Raw genomic sequence first — 19298 nt, 5'->3', positions numbered from 1 at the left:
GGTTTTCAGGTGGCATTTATTTATGTTTTGCATGCTATTTGTATATTTTGCCAGTTGGAGGGAGTCCTAAGGCCCTCTACATCCACAACTGATATAAATAATATCAAGATGGGAACACTGTAAAGGTGGAAAAGAAAGAGTAGGGTGTGAAAATGTAGGATTAATTACAACAGATATAATGAATACAATTTTCAATAAAAATACTGCCGTATTTTTTATTTCTATTGTACAGCCCCAAAACCCACAAAGATTAAAATTTTTTAATGACAGTTCAGCCCAACATGATTCATTCTCATGGTAGATTGAGATTTAAAATTATTTCAATGTATTCGAGACATCTGTGTTAATTTAACTGTTTTATTCACATCTTATCAAAAGATGGCTTGTAGCAAATTATTTCTACCCTTCTTCATAATCAACAAAAAAATCTTTAATGGCATTATATAATGGCAATTAAACAATTTTTGCACAATTCCACTGGTATTATAAAGACGTAACTTTGGTGATAAGCTCCAAGTCTTTAAGGCTGGAAAGCCTCCTTGTCAGCACCCTAATCTTTAGCTCCATCCATACATTCTCCATCTCCAAATCCATTCTCCAAATCAAGACTTAATATTACCAATGTGTTTGTTTTGCCTGGAACTATATTAACATTTGGAGTGTACCATTCAAAGATTACTGTAATGTAAATCTGCTGAAGGTGTGAACATTTTTGGGCCAACTATACTGGCTTTTAGGTGTCTTTGTTTACCACTGACACTTCACCACAGAACATTTTCACTGCATTTGTATTCACAGGTAGTTTCTCAAATATGTGTGTCACCTACTATAAAAATGAAGCCCTATGTATAAAACTTCATAACTGTTAAGTACCAAAATCAGTTTGTTAACCACTCCTACTTCAAAGTCTCCTTTTAAATTTTTTTTATTTTTTAAATCTGTTTGTGAATCATCATAAATGCTTACTGAGAGATTCATGTCTGAACTGTATATTGTTACAGTAACCATAGCCTTCAACATCTACCAATGATTTATCCTTCATGCAGATTGTTGATGGCAACGAGCTGTAAAACTGGGATCTCTGCCCTACTGTCACTCCTGTGGCATCCCTGAGAGACCCCTGCCTGAAAAATACACACTCAGCATGCTTAAGAGGGGAGAAAAAAACCATCAGAGGCTTGGAGAGTATTTCACATGCATGTTTTCATATACTGGCCATGGAAAACTGCATAGTTTATAGAAGCTTTCAACACACACTTTGGATTGTATTCATAGGAGTAATTACAAATGTCACTGTCATAATTACATAGGCATACAGAAGACTCTGTGATATCCTTTTTAAGTCTAACTTCAAATACAGTTATGACAATTAAACCATTTCTGGCAGGAGATGCTTAGAGCACAAACAATGTGCTTACAAGAGTGCAGAGACAAGTAGGTGCATGCAACCATTATATGTCAACAAAAGCAATGAGTTGAAAGCTTCGGAAAAAGCAAGCCTGCACCATAAGAGCAGAGGGAAAATATTGACCACACACAGCAATGTAGCAGTCCCTTTAACGCTCAAATGCAATGCATTGCAATTTTTTAAAATAATTTACCCATCAGAGACAAAGGAACATTAGTTGATCCACTCTCCACTTTGCCAAAGGGGTCAAATATATCACATGGTCCTCAGAAATGTTATCACATGATGTTTACTGATAATCAGTTTGTTTCATGCAGTGAGTCAGCCCTGTGTTTCTCTGTAAAACCAAAGCGAATGTGTTTTCCCTTTTATTAACGGGGATTCTTTAAATACTCACGGTATATTCATATCCACACATTCACAGTAATGTTTTCATCAAAACCCTATGGTAAAATATCCTGAAAACACAAAAACCTAAACACACAAAAATATGTATAGATATATTTAAAAATAAAAGCAGCCAACCAGTAAAATGCATGAAGACACCTAGTTCTCAGAGAAGCCTGAGATCATATGCTTTCATTCAACCTAGTTCTGAATGCACAACAGAGGAAAATCAGTTGTCTACAGCTTCAAACGGGTATCTCCCTCGACCTCTTCGTGAGAAGTGCCACGGGCTGTACTACTGCCAATGTCCTGAGCCCAATTCTGGTGAAATTACACTACTTCAACCAACATGTGTGGTACAAGCTTGCAATACATTATAGTAGTTAATAATGGGTTAGGTCGAGAGTAAGAGCCCTTCCTCTTTGACAGTTTGCTTTTAATATTGTGATCTAAAGCTCACTGTAAGTGATGACACTTTTTTTTTTAGCAGATATCAGAGCAAAAACTGACTGGTTTCTTTCTTTCACTAAATCTTAAGGACCCAAGTGTCCTTAAGTAGGTAACAAAATTCATAAATTCGTACTTCTTTACAATTCTGCTAGTGCAAAAACCTGGACATGTTCTCAATGTTGCCTTTGCCAATGTATTAGCAACAACATCAGCCCTCCCCGCTTGGAGGTCACGTTAATTTCTAAGGTCTAAATAGTGCCAAATAATAAAAGAACTCACTGAAAGTTGCTTGTCCAGTTGCACAGGTCAGTATCGTGTCCTTTTATTGAACCAACTGAATATCCTTATACCACATATCTTACTTATACCACAGATCATTTCTGTGGCAGCGTAGCAAAGTGTTTGTGACAATGTTCATCCATCTGCGTTCACCCATCCGAAGTCCTAAACCTACAGGAAACGCTGTTATGTGAACAAATTATACACTGATTAGGCATAATATTATGACCACATGGCTAATAGTGTATAGCCCCCCCCCTTTGGTGCCAAAACCTCTCTGAACTGTTGAGGTATAGACTCCAATGGACCCCTGAAAGTGTGCTGTAGTATCTGGCACCAAGAATTTAGCAGCAAATCCTTTCAGTCTTGTAAGTTGCAAGGTGGGGCCTCTACAGCTCAGACTTGTTTCTCCAACACATCCCACATATGCTCGACTGGACTAACAACTGTGGAATCTTCAGGCCAAACCCATCTCTGTTCTTCTTAAACCATTTCTGAACCATGTTTGCTTTGTGGGTGCATTACCCTGGTGAATAAGTCAACAGCCATCAGAACATACTGTTTCCATGAAATCATGGATCTCGAACTCCAGTCCATGGGGCTGGTGTCCTGCACATTTTACATGTATATATGCTTCATAACATTTGAATCAAATAGGTCATTAGCAGGACTCTATAGAACTTGACTGCATGCTAATGACCTACTCAAATAAATGACATTGTAGATAGCGTACTCTAATGTTTTTCTGTTAGAACCAATGGTTCTTCAGCTATATGAACTGTAGTAGGTCTGTTGGACAGGACCACAGGGGAAACCCTTTACCTCCTACATGCATCAGTGAACTTTCCCAGCCCATGACTCTGGCATCCGTTTACCACAGTTCTTTTGCTGGACCACTTTTGATAAATAAAGTCTAGTGCAGACTAGGAACACCTCAGAAGAGCTGCAGTTTTGAAGGCACTCTGACCCAGTCATCTAGCCTTTACGATTGAGGGCCTTGTCAAACTCACTTAGATCCTTACACCAACCGTATTTCCTGCTTGTATCACTTCAACACTGAAGAAAAAAAAGGTGACTTGCTGCTTACTATGTTCCATCAACTAAAAAGGTTAATCTGTATGTTGTCATAGTATAATGCTTGATCAGTGTATAATGGAAAACAGTCATGTAGTTAGTTGACCTATTTTGACAAAATTACAGTTTTAAATTGATGCAAACTTGCAAATTACCTATATACCAAAACTAAATTGCCTATCTTTTTATGTGATGTTATGCTGTTGGGAAAAATGCGAGCACTTGTAAAGATTTAAGGAATGCAGTCAGCTTTTACATCAACCCTTTGCTGTATAGACCCTAAACTGGAAGGATGCCAGGCCCTAAAGAGGCTGCGATCACACAGACAGCAGTGAGAGAGAAAAAAAAAACAGATCCATTTCCCTTTAAAAAAGGCTGGGTCACAGCGACAGCATGGGGTGTGTTTTAGTTTCCACCTCCTACACATTCATGCATTAAATATTGTTCAACAATCACACTCTCCAGTGACTCTCTGAGCCCTTTCTTCCCACCCTCCAGCTGAATGTTTCCTGGGGAATTCCAACCAGGGATGTATTCTTTATGACACAGCAACTGCAACAGCTGAGAGGAAAATCGTTTTCTAAAAAGGAGCATGGAAATACAGTGAATTTTTTCCTTGCCCTTAACACAAACAAAGCGATAACTCAGGAACACAGCCTGAGCATATGACAATTCTCCATAGGTTGCAATATCCTCAGAGCAAGTACATGTGATGCAATAATTTGTTTCAGATATTTCAGCATATTTGACATTGAATTCACAATGTGACAGAAGGTGTTAAAGCAGAGATATTTTCAAAGGCTTGCCACAGTTAAAACTAACAAGCAAGCCTCAATAAAGGAGGGCGGGATCCGGTTTAAACAGAGCTTGGTTTTAATTGTCATGGCAAAGTAACATTTGTGGATTTCATCTTTTAAAAGCTTAAAGAAAGGTTTTCAACTTTTCTGTTTTCTGTTGACCTATAAACTGACAAACAACCTTAATCATGTGAGCAACATCTAGTCATTGTCTGATAGAACAGTCAGTTGCCTCTGGCAGTTGCTCACTGCATGGGAGATTGTGATATTGGTGTTTCTGTGGTCTAATTATATCTATAAAGTGTTTTGGGAAAGGGTACATGACACGTTGCAGATGGCTTTGTTCCAATTAAAGATTTTCCTAATGAAAAAAGTATTGCACACGCCACCCCAATCATCAAGCATTCAGGATTTTAGCAAAATAATCCATCACGTGGGTGGATTATTAAATCATTTTTAAGTGTTCAGGGAAAGAATGTTCACTGTTTTTTATTCTTACTGGTTTGTGATCTGATGTTAACATATGACAGGCATTTCATGAAAACCTAATAAAACAGGGCACAACATCTTTCCTTTGTTTTCCTCTTGTAGTGTGTCCAGACACCAAAATGCATACATACTATATAAATACAACCCTACACTTCTACATTAACCGAAAGACAATTAAACATAAATAATGACAATTTTAAATGAAATAGATTTTGAGTTTCAAAGTTGCCATTTAAAATCTGAATCTTTTCAAAGGTGTCGATACATGACAGGATTTCAGAAAGAGCCAAACAAGTATGACTTCAACTACAAAATTTGTATTTTCTGTACTAGACCTTAACGTACTTATTCAGCAAATCATAACTGTTCCAAAAACATCACACTGTGACTCATAGACACAGTGGGATCTTTAGGCTATTTCTGAAAACACCAAAACAGGGAAATTGTTAATTTTCACAAAATGTCTTGTTCTTGTGAATCCAATATCATAGATTATCTTGTATCCTGACTTGCACTGTGGTTACACCCATATGTGAAACTTTAAAACAAATACCTAATGGAACTGAGTGCCAGTACAAACAAGGCAACATACAGTTAGCATATCATAAATCTACCAAAACAATTTACATTCATCTGAAAGCAAAGCATTCAGCAGAATTTCATCCACATACCAATAATCCGCCTTGTTTTCTAACAAAAACACATATTGAAGGCAGACATGTAGATCAAACCTTCCTCCAAGATGATTTGTAAAGACATGTTCGCTATCAGTTTGTCTGACAGAATTTCTCCCAGTTTACATTCCCACCAATAAAGCCATGACTTGAAACTGTATTATGGTACTGTGAATAATTTAGCAAAAGTTCAAAAACTGTTCGTGACCCCTGACTCATGGGCAGTGCACACAGCAGAGTTGTAAATGTCACTTGTCAATAAATAAGTATTCAACTGGAAAATTCTGAGAACAATGTGCCCGGACAGTCGCTAAGATTAGCCATCATATGGGTACCACCTTTATCAGATATGTTTAGATTACATGGTTCGTGTCTGTGCTGGCTTTTATCAGCAGTTAAGAAGGAGTTTGTTGTTATACCGACACATTGAGACTAAAAGAAAAAAATAAGCAAGCGCTGTAAAATGTGAAAAGGGACGTGTGAATATGTCGTTTTATTTTTCAAAACACGAGTGTGTTGTTAACGGTGCTTTAAACATATTACAAAGGAACTCATGCGCATCATCCAAACAGGATGTATGTGGATTATTTTATCTGGCACTCCCAGGTGCCTTACAATACCACTAGTTTGTGCATTTTAAGGATGTGTACTTTGCGTTGGAGTCAAGCCTTAAGCAATAGTACAGTATAACGGCTTCCAGAACCCCAGCTGCTGAGGTAGCAGGCACTTCTGATTACATCACTCTGGTAAAACAAGTCATTCTCCAGTTTAAATCCTGCTGCAAGGCAAGGTTATGTTTGAGCTGATCAAAAAAGAAAAATAATGTCCCTTAATGCATATGCTCAGCAGATGCATAGTACAAAAGGTTGACTTGGACATTTTAACAGGAAAAACAACCAACAACTTGTTTTGATGCAAAAATAAATCTGATGTGCATGTATAATGGATTGCCTCAGTAAATCAACCCCCAACACAATATATTTCATGAAGTGGGTTGGCAACAATATAGATAAACCGTTTTCCTCTCTGGCGTCTTCACTCCAGAGTAAAAGAGACAACATTTATTTTTTTGAACCTGTATGAAATCTCCACACATTAAGGCTCTAAAATACCTCCTCACACTGCACAAGCATCTGTGTAAAGAGAAGGCATGGATTGGTTTGTGATTCTCAGTGTATGATAATCCTTACCTAAAATACAGTGGTTTAACTGTATCATGGTATTTATGCAAACATTTTACACAAAAATGTGTACCATGATCTAAATGCTATTATTTGAACTGTAAGGATAAAAATCTTTCCTACTGGAGTTGTAATAATCTATAAAATGTATTTGTTGCTATTTTAATTTTGATGCTTAGAACATATAAGAATAAAAATCTGCTAAATTTAGAAATTGTGATGGGTGACGCTTATACAGGTTTCATACCTCTAGCAGCACCACCCATCTGTGTTTTTTGTGACTAAAAATATTTCTGAATAGCTGAATTTTCTTAGCAGAAAGCGACGGAAGGGTGTAGCCACCTTCTTTCAGTTAGTTGACTGACTGTGTACAGAAACAGCCGGGGGTGGGGGGAGCGCTTCATTTCTCTGCTTCTTACAACCAGAGAAAACTCGGAGAGACAGCTGACAGCTAATTAAATGTCTAAATTGAAACGATATAACGGGAAAACTTTTGCAGTTTTGAAACCGTGGTCCACCTGGGAACCAGCGTATGCCTGATTGTGATACATAAAAAACTGATGTGCAAGAACCATGGATAGACTTTGTCAATCAGCACAATACTTTTCTTGTTCTACTTCTATAATAAAGAAGGTTCACAACAACATACCCTCAAAGGCCATTTTATTAGGTACATCTTGCTAGTACTGTGTTGGACTCCCTTTTGCTTTATCAACTTCTTTCTTTGCGGCACAGATGGAACAAGGTTTCTAAAAACATATTTCAGAGATTTTAGTCCGTATTCACATCACACAGTTGCTGCAGATCTGTCAGCTGCATGCCATCAGGTGAAGCTCCCGTTCCACAACATCGCAAAGGTGCTCTGCTGGATTTGAGATTTGTTGACTTTGGAGGCCAGAGGAGTACAGTGAATGTATGTTTCAGAAACCACTTTTAGATGATTTGAGCTTTTTGATGTGGTGCATTGTCCTGCTGGACTCAACCGTCAGAAGACAGATACACTGTGGTCATAAAGGTAAGGATCAATACTCAAGTAGACTGTGGTTTATAAATTATTCTCATTTGGTACCATTCTCCTATGACGTCTAATAATTTCTCTTAAAATTTTCTCTTTTATAAACCATTTTCTGTAAACCCAAGAAATGGTTATGGGTAAAAATCAAAGCAGACCACCGGTTTCCAAAACACTAAGACCAGTCCATCTGGCACTAAAAACATTCAAAATTCAAAGTCTTAAATCTCCTTTCTTTCTAATTTGCTCATTTCGAACTTCAGCAACTCATTATCACCACATCTTAATTACTAAATGCACTGATATGCAGCTGCTCGCATTGGCAATTTGCTATTTATGTTAACAAACATATACCTAATAAAGTGGCAGGTGGGTGTATGTAGAGCATTCTCTGCCCTGGCCTCTTAACCTTAGAGTAAAGGAGATCCCATTTTTACTCTCCTGTACCTGTGTGAAATCACCACACATCAAAGCTTTAAAACACATCCTCACACCACATGAGCTTCTGTGTAAAGAGAGATGGCCTCTAATCAGAGGAAACACAACTGGTTGGCATCTTGAGGAAAATGAGTGTGCTCTCTGACCCCTGCAAAGATGGAAATGTCAGCCAAAAGAGTTATTTATCCTTATGGGATACATTTCCACAGTTCATCAACGTGCCATCCATATTTTTTGGTTAGTCTACAGTAAATGATCAGGGTCACATCCTGCATGCCCACTATAATCTCACACGTCAATGTCAGCTTTGATGCTGAGCTGATCCAGATAACATTCAGGTCAAGTCCGAGTTACTGTACGGCACATTTCCATGCAGGGGGGGGGGCGCGCAATGATGCTGAGGCTGGCCAGTATACAGCTTTACTTACCTACTGAAAGCGAAATATTTAACAAACAAGTCGCTTAATCAAACATTTATCTTCTTACCTCTCTTATCTGTCAATGTCAAAAGCAGCCAAGCACATATTTTGCGAAAAAATAGACTTGTCAGGCTTCTCATGACGCGTCAGACGAGACAGCTCGACAGATATCGAATGCAAAAGAAGAGCTAGTTGGGAAACATCTCACTGATCATGTGAAAAGGTCGTCTGCAAGCTGTTAAAAAAAGCTGTCAGCGCTTCTGCTGAGCCAACGCCGAGCGGTCCGCCTCCCTGTGAGACTGAGATCTCATCGGGAGGAAGAGCACCTTTCATAAAGACAAGCGCCAAGGGTTCAAAAAAGAAGCCGCGAAGCATCTTAGAGTAAAACAAACAGACAAAAAAAATCTTACCTGCTGGCTCTCAGTCCTTACAACATGCGAGCTGGCTTGGATGTAGGCGAGGCGACACACGCCTCAAGCGGGTCAGCAGCACGGCTTGCCTTCCTGCCTCCTACACGGCATCAAGCCCCTCCTCGTTTATCGTACAGTGGAGAGAGATGGGGGCTAAAAATAAAGAAATAATTAAAAAAAATAGGACCACATATCTGTGCGACACAGAAAACGAAGCGGCGTCACTCTCATACGCTGTGTCCGATTGTTATACGTTTTATGGCAGGATCAAGATTTATGAACGCTGTTGATTCCGATGAGCTGCAGAAGATAAGATTATCCACACAAAATAACGGGGCGCTTGTAAATATACAGATACGACAGTTGATGTGATCAAAGTCTCTTATTTTGAAAATGCTTTGAATTTGTGCGAATTTCAAGAGCGTGTTAAGAGTAAAACCTGAGCCTGCCTAATGTTTGATGTGGCCTTGGGCAGAATTTCACTTAGGGGCCCACTTACAGCCCAGCCCATCTTTGTCATTTAAGCATTGTGAATTTAACATAACCTATTCCACAGTTAATTAGTGTGCCCACAACAATGTCGGGGTCACATGAATGTCGATCCCCGAGTGTTTAGGTTTTGGTTTTCATTTGTCTTTGTGGTCTCCTTGTTGTTTACTTAAGTTCTATAGGTCTTGCCAAATTCAGTTCATTTCTCTCCTTACAGTTTATTATTGTTAGTAAAGTTTTTCCATATTAGTTTTTTTTCTGTTTAGCTTCTTAGATTATTCTTCTGTTCTGTTCATTTTGTAATTGGATTTTATTTCTCTTAGATTTGTGTTTTCCTATTCATTTGTAGTTTCTTTGTGTCTTAGTTCAGCTCCATTTGACTTATTTAGTCTCCTTCCCTCAGCTTCCACGCCTTCATTCTGGCACAGCTGTTCCACATGTCCTCAGATTAGCTCATCTGATTCCATTGTCATTTACCACGCTGCCTCAGGTGTTTAAGCTCCTGGTTTGTCATTGTTTATTGCTGGTTCTTCCATTACGCTGTCAGTTACATATGGCATACTCACCAGCCCACTTTAGCCGGATGTTCAATCATAAGGAAGGAATTCTACAAATTTGGTGAGTCTGGCATGGTTACTGTGACAATTTGGGCCATTGTTTTGTATAGATAAAAATATTTCTAGAAATGGTGACTCATTTAAATCAAACTGTTTAGAAAATACAAATGCATCTGTTTCAGTAAAGCTGTATTTTCATTCGGACACTGTGTACCAATCTTAAAGTGGATGTAAACCTAACTATCAATGTACAGGAACCGGCAAACGTGAAAGAAACACATAGCTCCCAGGGGTCCAAATTCTGCTAAATCTAGCCCTGACTGCTGTGTGTGGCTTCGGCTTTTGCTTACTAATATCTGTGTCTCTAAGGATAATGTATGCTTTGCTCTACTTTTAATTAAATGCTCATGCCTGAACCATCAAACCTGTAGATTTGACCAAGCCTACACTCTGTTTCTGTTATTTTGAGGAAGCCTGCTGCAGGCAGGGAGTGAAGTCATCTGTGGGTTTGTAGGTACAGCAGAAGAGTGAAGGTGCAGCACCTTCCTTCAGCAGAATGTGAACGATATTGTCAGCAACTGTACCAAAATGGAATCAAGATTTTAACAAAGAGGAACTCAACCTTGTAGCGCTGTCAAATTTTCCATCAGAATTTCTGGCTCGCTTAGTTTTCTGACACATAAAGATGAACAATATGAGAATGACAACAGCTTTATTGAGAATTTGGTAATAATGAAATATGGTTTATTTAAGCAAAGAGAAGATAAAACATTAAACATATGTAAAAAACGGTACATCTGGTTATCATCCTGCAATATCATAATCTATACTTTTAAAGAGAAACAAAAAAATATGAATGAACATGAAGTAGTTCATGTTGTGAGTGTGAATTGAGTTCACATTATTTTGATGGTGAACTATGGACATGTGTAAATTCAGTTTGAAGTTGTGTGAAATTCTCTTAAAACTAATTATTGTTGGGGTCAACTTGCAAAAAACAGGGAGCCCCCTCATTTTTTCTGGCTGACACCAACACCGGCCAGCAAGAGATTCCTTATAATTAATTGTACAACAGAAATTGTCGAGGCCAGGTGTTTTTTTCTTGCAAGCTGTTATGTGTTGAGAACCATTTGCAAACAGTTACAATATGCATAAATATGCATAAATGTGACCTAAGCAGCAGAAGTACCAAGCTTGTACTATTTAAACTATGATTGTTTGTGTCAAACTTTTATGATTTTCTTTTATATGTTAATTTGTACATTTGTGAAGCTGCCTGAAGCTGGAAATATATATTTTTTATTTAAATCTATTGTATAATCTTTAAACTGTCTATTTGCAAATGGTGGAACATAGTTTAAAAACGTTGGCTTCTTTTTGATAAACAAATACAAAATTGAACTCTGCATACTGTATGAGAATAAATATGCCCTTGGGCCCTCCCCAGCTGATTTGGGGGTCCTAAGCAGCAGCTTATACTTACTTAATAATGTGACATAAATCTATAAAATGTGTACTTTATGGCTTGATCTTGGTAAGATTTACACTTCTCCACATCTGGCTAAAAATATTGCATATAGTATATTGTGATTATTAATCAAATTTACCTCCTACACTACAAGCATCACAGTGTTGCTGTTTCTTGAGTACATACTGCCCCCTGAAGGAGATCTCACAAAACTTACACCCAGGATGGACCTGTACATAGGGGATGGGAGGTTGGATTTGGGGGGTTGGGGTTTAACATGTTTTAAGAACACAAACTAATCTGCTCATATTTTGTTATGTAAATATTTTCAACTTATCTTTGCTTTCCTTTGGCTCCCTGAAAATGTTATCTTACATTGTCTAGTGATGCCAACAGAAAGCAGTGAGACGCAGTAGAAAATAACATTCACGTCTCTGTAATAAATAATGGATAGCAGCAGATAAACAGTGTATCTAAAGTTTGACTCAACATTTCTGATAATCTCATGGCTGTCTGGCATCCGAAGAGGCTTTCAAAGTACGCTTGAATTGCTGATGAGATGTGGTTGGATGGGAAAACATTTCTGAGAAGAAACCCATTTAGGATGGCTTCCTGGTACATTGGTGCCCCTTGCATCACTTTAGCTCTTCAGTGGCCCGGAACACCTGGTAACCAAGAAACTCCACTTGAACTTTGTGCTGTGCAGTGTGGAGCCTTTACCTCTATCCTTTCTGGATGTTTACAGAACAAAAAGACACTTAAAACCATTATTGGGACCCAGGTACCCCTTATCCTTGCATGATTTAAAACAAAAAGTCCTGTATAAAGGTATACTTTTTATTTGAATAGAAAACACTGCATGAGTGTGTGTATATATATACAAAAAACAGTAGTATAACCTTCATGATGTGCCAAAGACACTATATAGGTGTAAAACATTTAACTATCGAGCTGAAATGTGGTTTTTATCAATGTCAATGCTCTAAAAAAGACTCTTATCATCTATGTATGGTAGCAATCAATATCCAGTAGATTTGCTTCATGTCCCACCACTAGAGGGCAACACTGATGTAGTCACAGTGAAGCCAGGAGACCTAAAGAGCAAAGGTTAGAATAAAAAAAGTATTATTTTATGGTCTTTTGTGATTTAGATAGCTACTAGAAAACTGGGACATTTGATCTAAAGACATTCCAACACAGCTGATTCTATAGTACTTCATAAGATATGTGTGAACAGATACATTTTAAAACTAACAAATGTAGAATAAGCAAATGTAGAATATGAAAAACTCATGTTGTGTATTGGTTATGTAAAGTTCCAGCCTAAAATGTTTTTTTTGTATTACTTTACCTAAAGAGCGGCAACCAAAGCACTGGAACAACTTTTTCAATCAAAAAAACCTAAATAAATCTAGTTATACTGTAATTATTTCATACCTAATCACCTGATTAGTGGTGTGTTTTTTAAAAGTGTTCCAAATTTTTTTCTAAGCCGACTGCTTTGTCAAAGTTCACAAAAAGAGGTTAGGCTCATTTTAAATGTTGAAAAAAGCGACACATGAATTGGAAATCCGTCTTTTGTGTCAAAAGTGGTCGCTGCCCTTTTAGGGCCTATCAGACTGAGCAGCACAGTATCTGCTACAGTGGCTATGAGCTTTGTTGTGATTTGGATATTTCCATGGGAACCAGTGGAAGTTAAAGGGAAGTGGGAGGATCCTGGTTCAGCAGCCAAAGGGGTGTGTGTTAGATTTATTGGTATCCTGCTTAATTTAAACCCTCTATGTGCGTCAAGCTGACAGAACTGCCGACCCTGCATCTGCTGCAAAGAGAACTTCTTACTCTCTCAGATATAAATCTGGAACAACCTTTTGAATTATCTTTATCTTCAGAATATAAGGTAGGAGAACCTTAAACTGAATGTGTTTTACAATGTGATTTTGATCTAGTTTGAGAGCAGCAAACTAATATGTAAATCTAATTTTCTTCCACCAGAGGACCCATGTGGGTGGTAGAGAAGATTCGCACGTCAGTAGAAAGATCCAACCTGCCTATCCCATCAGCAGAGATCAGCTTTAAAATTAGTGACATAATGTTAGGAGAAAGGACTGACAAATCCAAACGGATTTCTCACTGTCCTAACATCATCACCCCTGACAATATCCCAGAGTTCTGCATCCCACCAACAATTTTATCCCTGCAGGAGATGAAGAACTCGGAGCAAAAGGGAACAGCTCACGCCATCAAGGCTTCTCCCTGTGAGAGGGCTAAACCTGAGGCCGAAGTGAAAGTTTATGAGGTGCCTCTAAATCCTCACATTATACAGATAGAAAGTGTGGATGAGAGCCCCTGTGATGGCTGCAGTGATGAGGAGACCACTAATGCAGATCCCCAGAGCCAGGCCGCCTTGTCCCTTCCACACCTGGCCAAAGCTCAGACCAGCTACGGCTTTTGCACCTTATTAGAGAGCCCTCACACCAGGAGAAAGGAGTCGATTTTCCATTCTGATCCAGGCTCCTCTCCACTGCTGCTTCCCAGGAGTCGATCTAGTACGTGCTCTAAATTCTCCTACACCACTTCACCGTCCTCTTGCCCCTCTTCATTGTGCCTCAACAGCCTGACCTCAAGGCTCTCCCCCAAGGGCTGCACCCTGAACTGGCAGGCCCCTCTGGACAGTGACACGACATCTTCCACTGAATCCTCACCTTTCAGCTCCCCGATGCTGTCTAGGTGCCCTGCTAAGTCTTCCCTTTTCAAAGCATTGAGCCATGAACTGCTGCTTTCAAGGAACATAAGAAAAGCAATGGTGTCCAGAAACAATTCACTGTCAACAGATGAGGGTAGCTCCACAGACAACAGTCCAAATATCATGAGGAGGTCTTCAGAAGGGTTAGCTGAAGATCTGCCCAACAGCTACAGTCTGGCGCCACCCAACATCTTCCCTATGGACTTGACATTGAACAGGGAGAGGGTAATGAAGGAAAGAATGGTGCCTGTAGGAAAAGATGGCAGTCTCAGACTCTCAGCAGAGTACTGTCCCGATAACCAAAGACTGCGTGTTCGGCTGATCAGTGCTGAGGGTCTTTATCCTCTTTCCATAGACCCAAAGATTATCAACTGCAGCATCAGCCTCTCGCTGGTCCCTGGCAAACTCCAGAAGCAGCGCAGCACGGTCATCAGAAAGAGCCGTAATCCAATATTCAATGAAGATTTCTTTTTTGATGGTATCTCAGAAGAAGACCTCAGCCAGAGATCACTTCGCTTTAAAGTGGTAAACAAAATGTGCACCCTGAAAAGAGACTATCTCCTAGGTGACTGTGATCTCCCTCTTTCAAGCATCATAACAATGTAAATTTCACTACTTGTTAAAGGGTTTACTTCTGTGTTGGATCTATTTATTTTAATTTTTGTATTACACAAGTTAAGTATTTATTAAATTATAGAAGGCACCATGGATGTTTGTCTTGAATCTGTTTCAGAGTAGAACATAACACAATTTCATTAACATAAAGTGGCTTTTTTATCATAAAACATTCTAAATAATAATAAGACAATTAGAACATTGAGAAAATGTTTTCTCTCTGGGTTAGAGTTAAATATTTAGCAAATATTTAATTGCTGGTTTGTTAATGAACATACACCATCAGCTTGTTTAGTCAGACAGCAACCATCTCATATTTCTGCTAAGCCTGTTGTTTGCTTCCTGACCTTTCCAATGATTAAAACATGACAAGAAACCAGAAACCTTGCAGTGTTGTTTTTTTATTTGATCATTGTTGACTATGTATAATTTTTTGACCCTTCAACAAAATTACTTTTTTTTTAAACTGTAAAACACAACTTTTGGTGATCCATTTTCTGCAATTACACTTTACACTAGATAAGATACTTATTCTAGTCCTTTTCAATCTTAATTTTCTAAATGTAAAATGATGCCCATAGTTATTTTCATTATTTCAATAAACCCATTAATGAAATCAACATACTCAAAACAGGATTCTTTGATCTGTTGTATTCTTATTTACCACACTCAACAGAGCAGCACATCACCCATGAGGCAAGAATACCCTGCTGCTTTCATTGATAAAGATAAGGCTTTAAAAAACAGCTGAAACCGCAGCGACTAGTTAAAGGTTACAAATGTTTTCCTTGGCTCAGAAAATATCTAAAAACGGACTGGCGAATGGACTGGATAGGAAAATGTTAAAACAACAAACAGTAATGTGAAAAAATTGATTTCGTTATTTCTACATCAATACCAAAGAATAATATGAAAGAAAATTATGAGGCTTTTAGATTTGTGAATCATAAATTTTTTCAGTATCAGTCATAATTTCTATTCTTTCTTATCCATCGATTCTTTGTCTCAAAAGTCTGCATATCTCTCTGTTCTAAAGTAAAATACTTATTTTGTGTTTTGTGATGCTAATATTTAGAAACAATTTCTCTTGAAGAAACATTGAAACATCCTACATGTTTTTGGACCGTACATTTTAACTGGGGGATTTTTCCAGATCTGTGAAGGTGAATTTTGCTGCTCAACACGTTAGTGCTCACTATTGACTCAGCTGTGAAACAGCCTGTAATAAATGAAAGTTTATGACCCGAACCCCTTCCTATCTGGTTAACCAGTGATAAGATTTAGAGGGGTTTCTAATAGTAAATCTTAAAGCACCTTTTTGTCTCCTATCCATGTTGGTGTGGCAAACGGACATTGTTTGTTGTGAAGTGAACAAAAACTAAAAAAAGGGATAATCCACTTGAAAAAAAGATAATCAATGTTGTCATGTAAAATGAATGAGACTAGGGTAAAGTATGTAAAGAATTACAACAGTTGGAAAACTCTTGAGGGTTTCAGCTTGCAGTGCCTTGCAAAAGTATTCACACCCCTTGAACGTTTCCCCATTTTAACTTATTACAACCAAAGGTTTCATATATTATACTGGGATTTTACCGAATAGATCCACCTGAAAGAGTAAGCAATTGTGAAGTGTAAAAAAATTGCCACATGGCTTTCAAAGGTTTTTACAAATAAAACTCTGAAAAGTGTGACTTGCATTTGTATTCACCCTCTTTACTTTGATAGCCTTAAATAAAACTCAATCCAGAGTTTTGTTAGAGAACATTAGGGAACAAAGAGCATCATGAAGACCAAGAAACACAGCTGACAGATCAGGGATAAAGTTGTGGAGAATTCTAAAGCAAAATACATTTATAAAACAATATCTCAAGCTCTGAACATCTCACAGAGATTATAAGCAGCAGAAAATAGAAAAAAAGTAGTACAACTGCAAACTTACCTACTCATGGGCATCCAGTTAAACTGACAAGCTGGGCAATCATACGGTGGCCGGGGGTGCAAAACACTTTTACAAGTACCGAAACAAATTTACATTTCAGAAAACAAATTTACATTTCAGAAAACAAATTTACATTTCAGAAAACAATTTAACAAGATGCGAAACAAATTTACATTTCAGAAAACAAATTTACATTTCAGAAAACAATTTAACAAGATGCGAAACAAATTTACATTTCAGAAAACAAATTTACATTTCAGAAAACAAATTTACATTTCAGAAAACAAATTTACATTTCAGAAAACACTTTTACATTTCAGAAAACAATTTAACAAGATGCGAAACAAATTTACATTTCAGAAAACAAATTTACATTTCAGAAAACAAATTTACATTTCAGAAAACACTTTTACATTTCAGAAATCAAATTTACATTTCGGAAAACAAATTTACATTTCAGAAAACACTTTTACATTTCGGAAAATAAATTTACATTTCAGAAAACAAATTTACATTTCAGAAAACAAATTTACATTTCAGAAAACACTTTTACATTTCAGAAAATCAACCGGAAAGGGAATGTACCAACGCCGAGGCAGCCGATTAGTTACAGCGCGGCGACGAAGGCTGTCCCAATTCATGAATCATTCCGAGCAAATGCTGCCGACAAATGTGTCCTTATTTTGCCCGATTTGAAGGATGCGTTGTGAGTATCCTTCGCGGCCCATCATTTCCCATCATTCATTGCGGGTCGAAGCGGATTGGTCAAGCAAGGGAAGCCATGGCGGACCATAGCAACAAAAGCTGTGAGTAAATTGTGGAAAATTACACTTTCTGTGACACAAATTAAGTTCTACAATGTTTTTAGTGCGGGAATATAACTATGTAAACGTGAAATATCTGCTTTATTTATCTAGACATCGCTTAATTTCAAATGTGCTCCGACGTGTTCGGAGTTTTCCGTTCCCGGCGTAGTAACCGGCTCGCCTCGCCAGCCCTACCGGCGGTGAGGCGAGCTAGCCCGGTAGAGATCTGACCGGACTCCCGACACTAAGCTCCCGCTGGCAGTCATCACAGTGAACGTTTAACACAAGTGATTTCTAACAGTTTATGTTATTATTTTAATTGTTACTGAAAATCGATTTAATATTTCAGGTGATATTAAGGTTAACCAGAATAAATGGACAGTTTTATGTAATCCAACTGTATCGCTGGACAGTGTGATTGAGAATAAATAAGCTTTTCAATATGAATTTTTAATGAAGAAATGTGCTATATGTTTTAAAAGTTTATTTATAATTCAGTCAGCATTATAATTTCTGATTCCAGGTAAACCCGACGAGGAATACACCTCCAAATGTAAGTGAATCTCAGTAAAGAAGTGAAAAGTTTGAAAGAGCTTGTTTTAGACATTTGCATAGAAATATTTTCTTCAAATTAAGACAAATGTGAAATTAAAAAAGGCTTTTTTTTTGCTGTGATATTAAGCAAGATGTTTTTTTTTTGGTATTTTCATATTTTTTTTTTTTAGGTACAAAGCAGCAGACGGGCCAGTTTATTAAGCTCAGGGGTGAGAACCACCACCTTTTTACTGGAGCTAAAAACTCAGCCACCGTGGCTTGGAGGTACAATAACAACATTCTTTGCAGTCAGTTTCTGTCCAGTTTCAATAACTCCTATCTTTCTAACTTTCATAAATATCCATCCAGTGATTAACATACTTTTTTCGGTTTAGGACAATTCTGGAGAAGATGGACCAACAGGGGAAGGTCACCCCTTTGCAGGACAAAACAATGTGGGACAATAAAAAAAAAATAAAAAGAATTTAGATTTTGTTCAGAAGTTCTCATGTCACACACAAATAAAAAAATATTTCTAAAAGTCTTGTTGATTTCTCTGTTTAGTCAACTCTTTTTTTTAAATTCCATCTAACTTTAGGATTGTAAGTATCCAGGGTCAGGAGAGGGAGTCAGTGAAAAGCCCACTGCTGCTACTTGGCCCTGGTTTGTCCTTATGGATGAGGTGTTGGGACAGAGGCCTTCCACAACACCTCCTGTCCTGATTGCCTCCATCCCTGAGGACCCTCCAGGGCCAAGCGGAGCGGTGGTCAACCAGATGGAGAAGGAAGACAGTGAGCCAGCAGGAAGGGGTCAGAAAAGAAAGAGGGACAGAGATGAGATGATGGAGTTGATCAGGGAGGACATGAGGGCACAGAGAGAAGCAGAGGAGAAGAGGGCACAGAGAATGGACAGACTGTTTTCCAAAGAATGACACCAAAATAAGATGCTACATAAGAAATATTAAGTTTTGTTCAGATTGTTTTTTAAAGTTTTAAGGTATTCTAATAAATTTCAAAATAGTTTTTGTCACTAATGTTATTTACATTTGATCTAACAATACATCAACTTCATTTAAAGTTATAAACAGAATTTATTATGAAAAATACAAACAGCACTTTAAACAGAATGG

At 37.9% G+C, this 19298-nt stretch overlaps 2 protein-coding genes across 3 annotated transcripts in view; one reads left to right on the top strand and one right to left on the bottom strand.

Moving 5' to 3' along the window:
* Window positions 1-9220, bottom strand: part of tln2b (talin 2b) — a 152366-nt gene extending 143146 nt beyond the window's left edge. Inside the window, exon 1 of the mRNA XM_047391363.1 lies at window positions 9019-9220. The gene's annotated coding sequence lies outside the window, so the exon portion shown is untranslated. The remainder of the gene's footprint in view (window positions 1-9018) is intronic.
* A 756-nt stretch (window positions 9221-9976) lies between these two features.
* On the top strand, window positions 9977-15273 carry c2cd4a (C2 calcium dependent domain containing 4A). Of its 2 annotated transcripts, XM_047349738.1 has the most exons (3): window positions 9977-10125; window positions 13325-13429; window positions 13525-15273. In XM_047349738.1, exon 3 carries the CDS (start codon window positions 13532-13534, stop codon window positions 14879-14881), a length of 1350 nt encoding a protein of 449 aa, XP_047205694.1. In that variant the 5' UTR covers window positions 9977-10125; window positions 13325-13429; window positions 13525-13531; the 3' UTR covers window positions 14882-15273. The 2 variants fall into 2 exon arrangements, with proteins under 2 accessions (XP_047205694.1, XP_047205704.1); XM_047349748.1 differs by lacking the exon at window positions 13325-13429 and having other exon boundaries at window positions 10019-10125.
* The last annotated feature ends 4025 nt before the right edge of the window (window positions 15274-19298 follow it).

Source organism: Girardinichthys multiradiatus, chromosome 2 (assembly GCF_021462225.1).
Source record: "Girardinichthys multiradiatus isolate DD_20200921_A chromosome 2, DD_fGirMul_XY1, whole genome shotgun sequence".
Taxonomy (NCBI): Eukaryota; Metazoa; Chordata; class Actinopteri; order Cyprinodontiformes; family Goodeidae; genus Girardinichthys; species Girardinichthys multiradiatus.
This window is presented reverse-complemented; position numbering and strand designations above follow the sequence as displayed.

Bases quoted from the DNA above. Each gene is read 5' to 3' on its own strand.
- c2cd4a (XM_047349738.1), top strand. From the start codon at position 13,532: ATGTGGGTGGTAGAGAAGATTCGCACGTCAGTAGAAAGATCCAACCTG.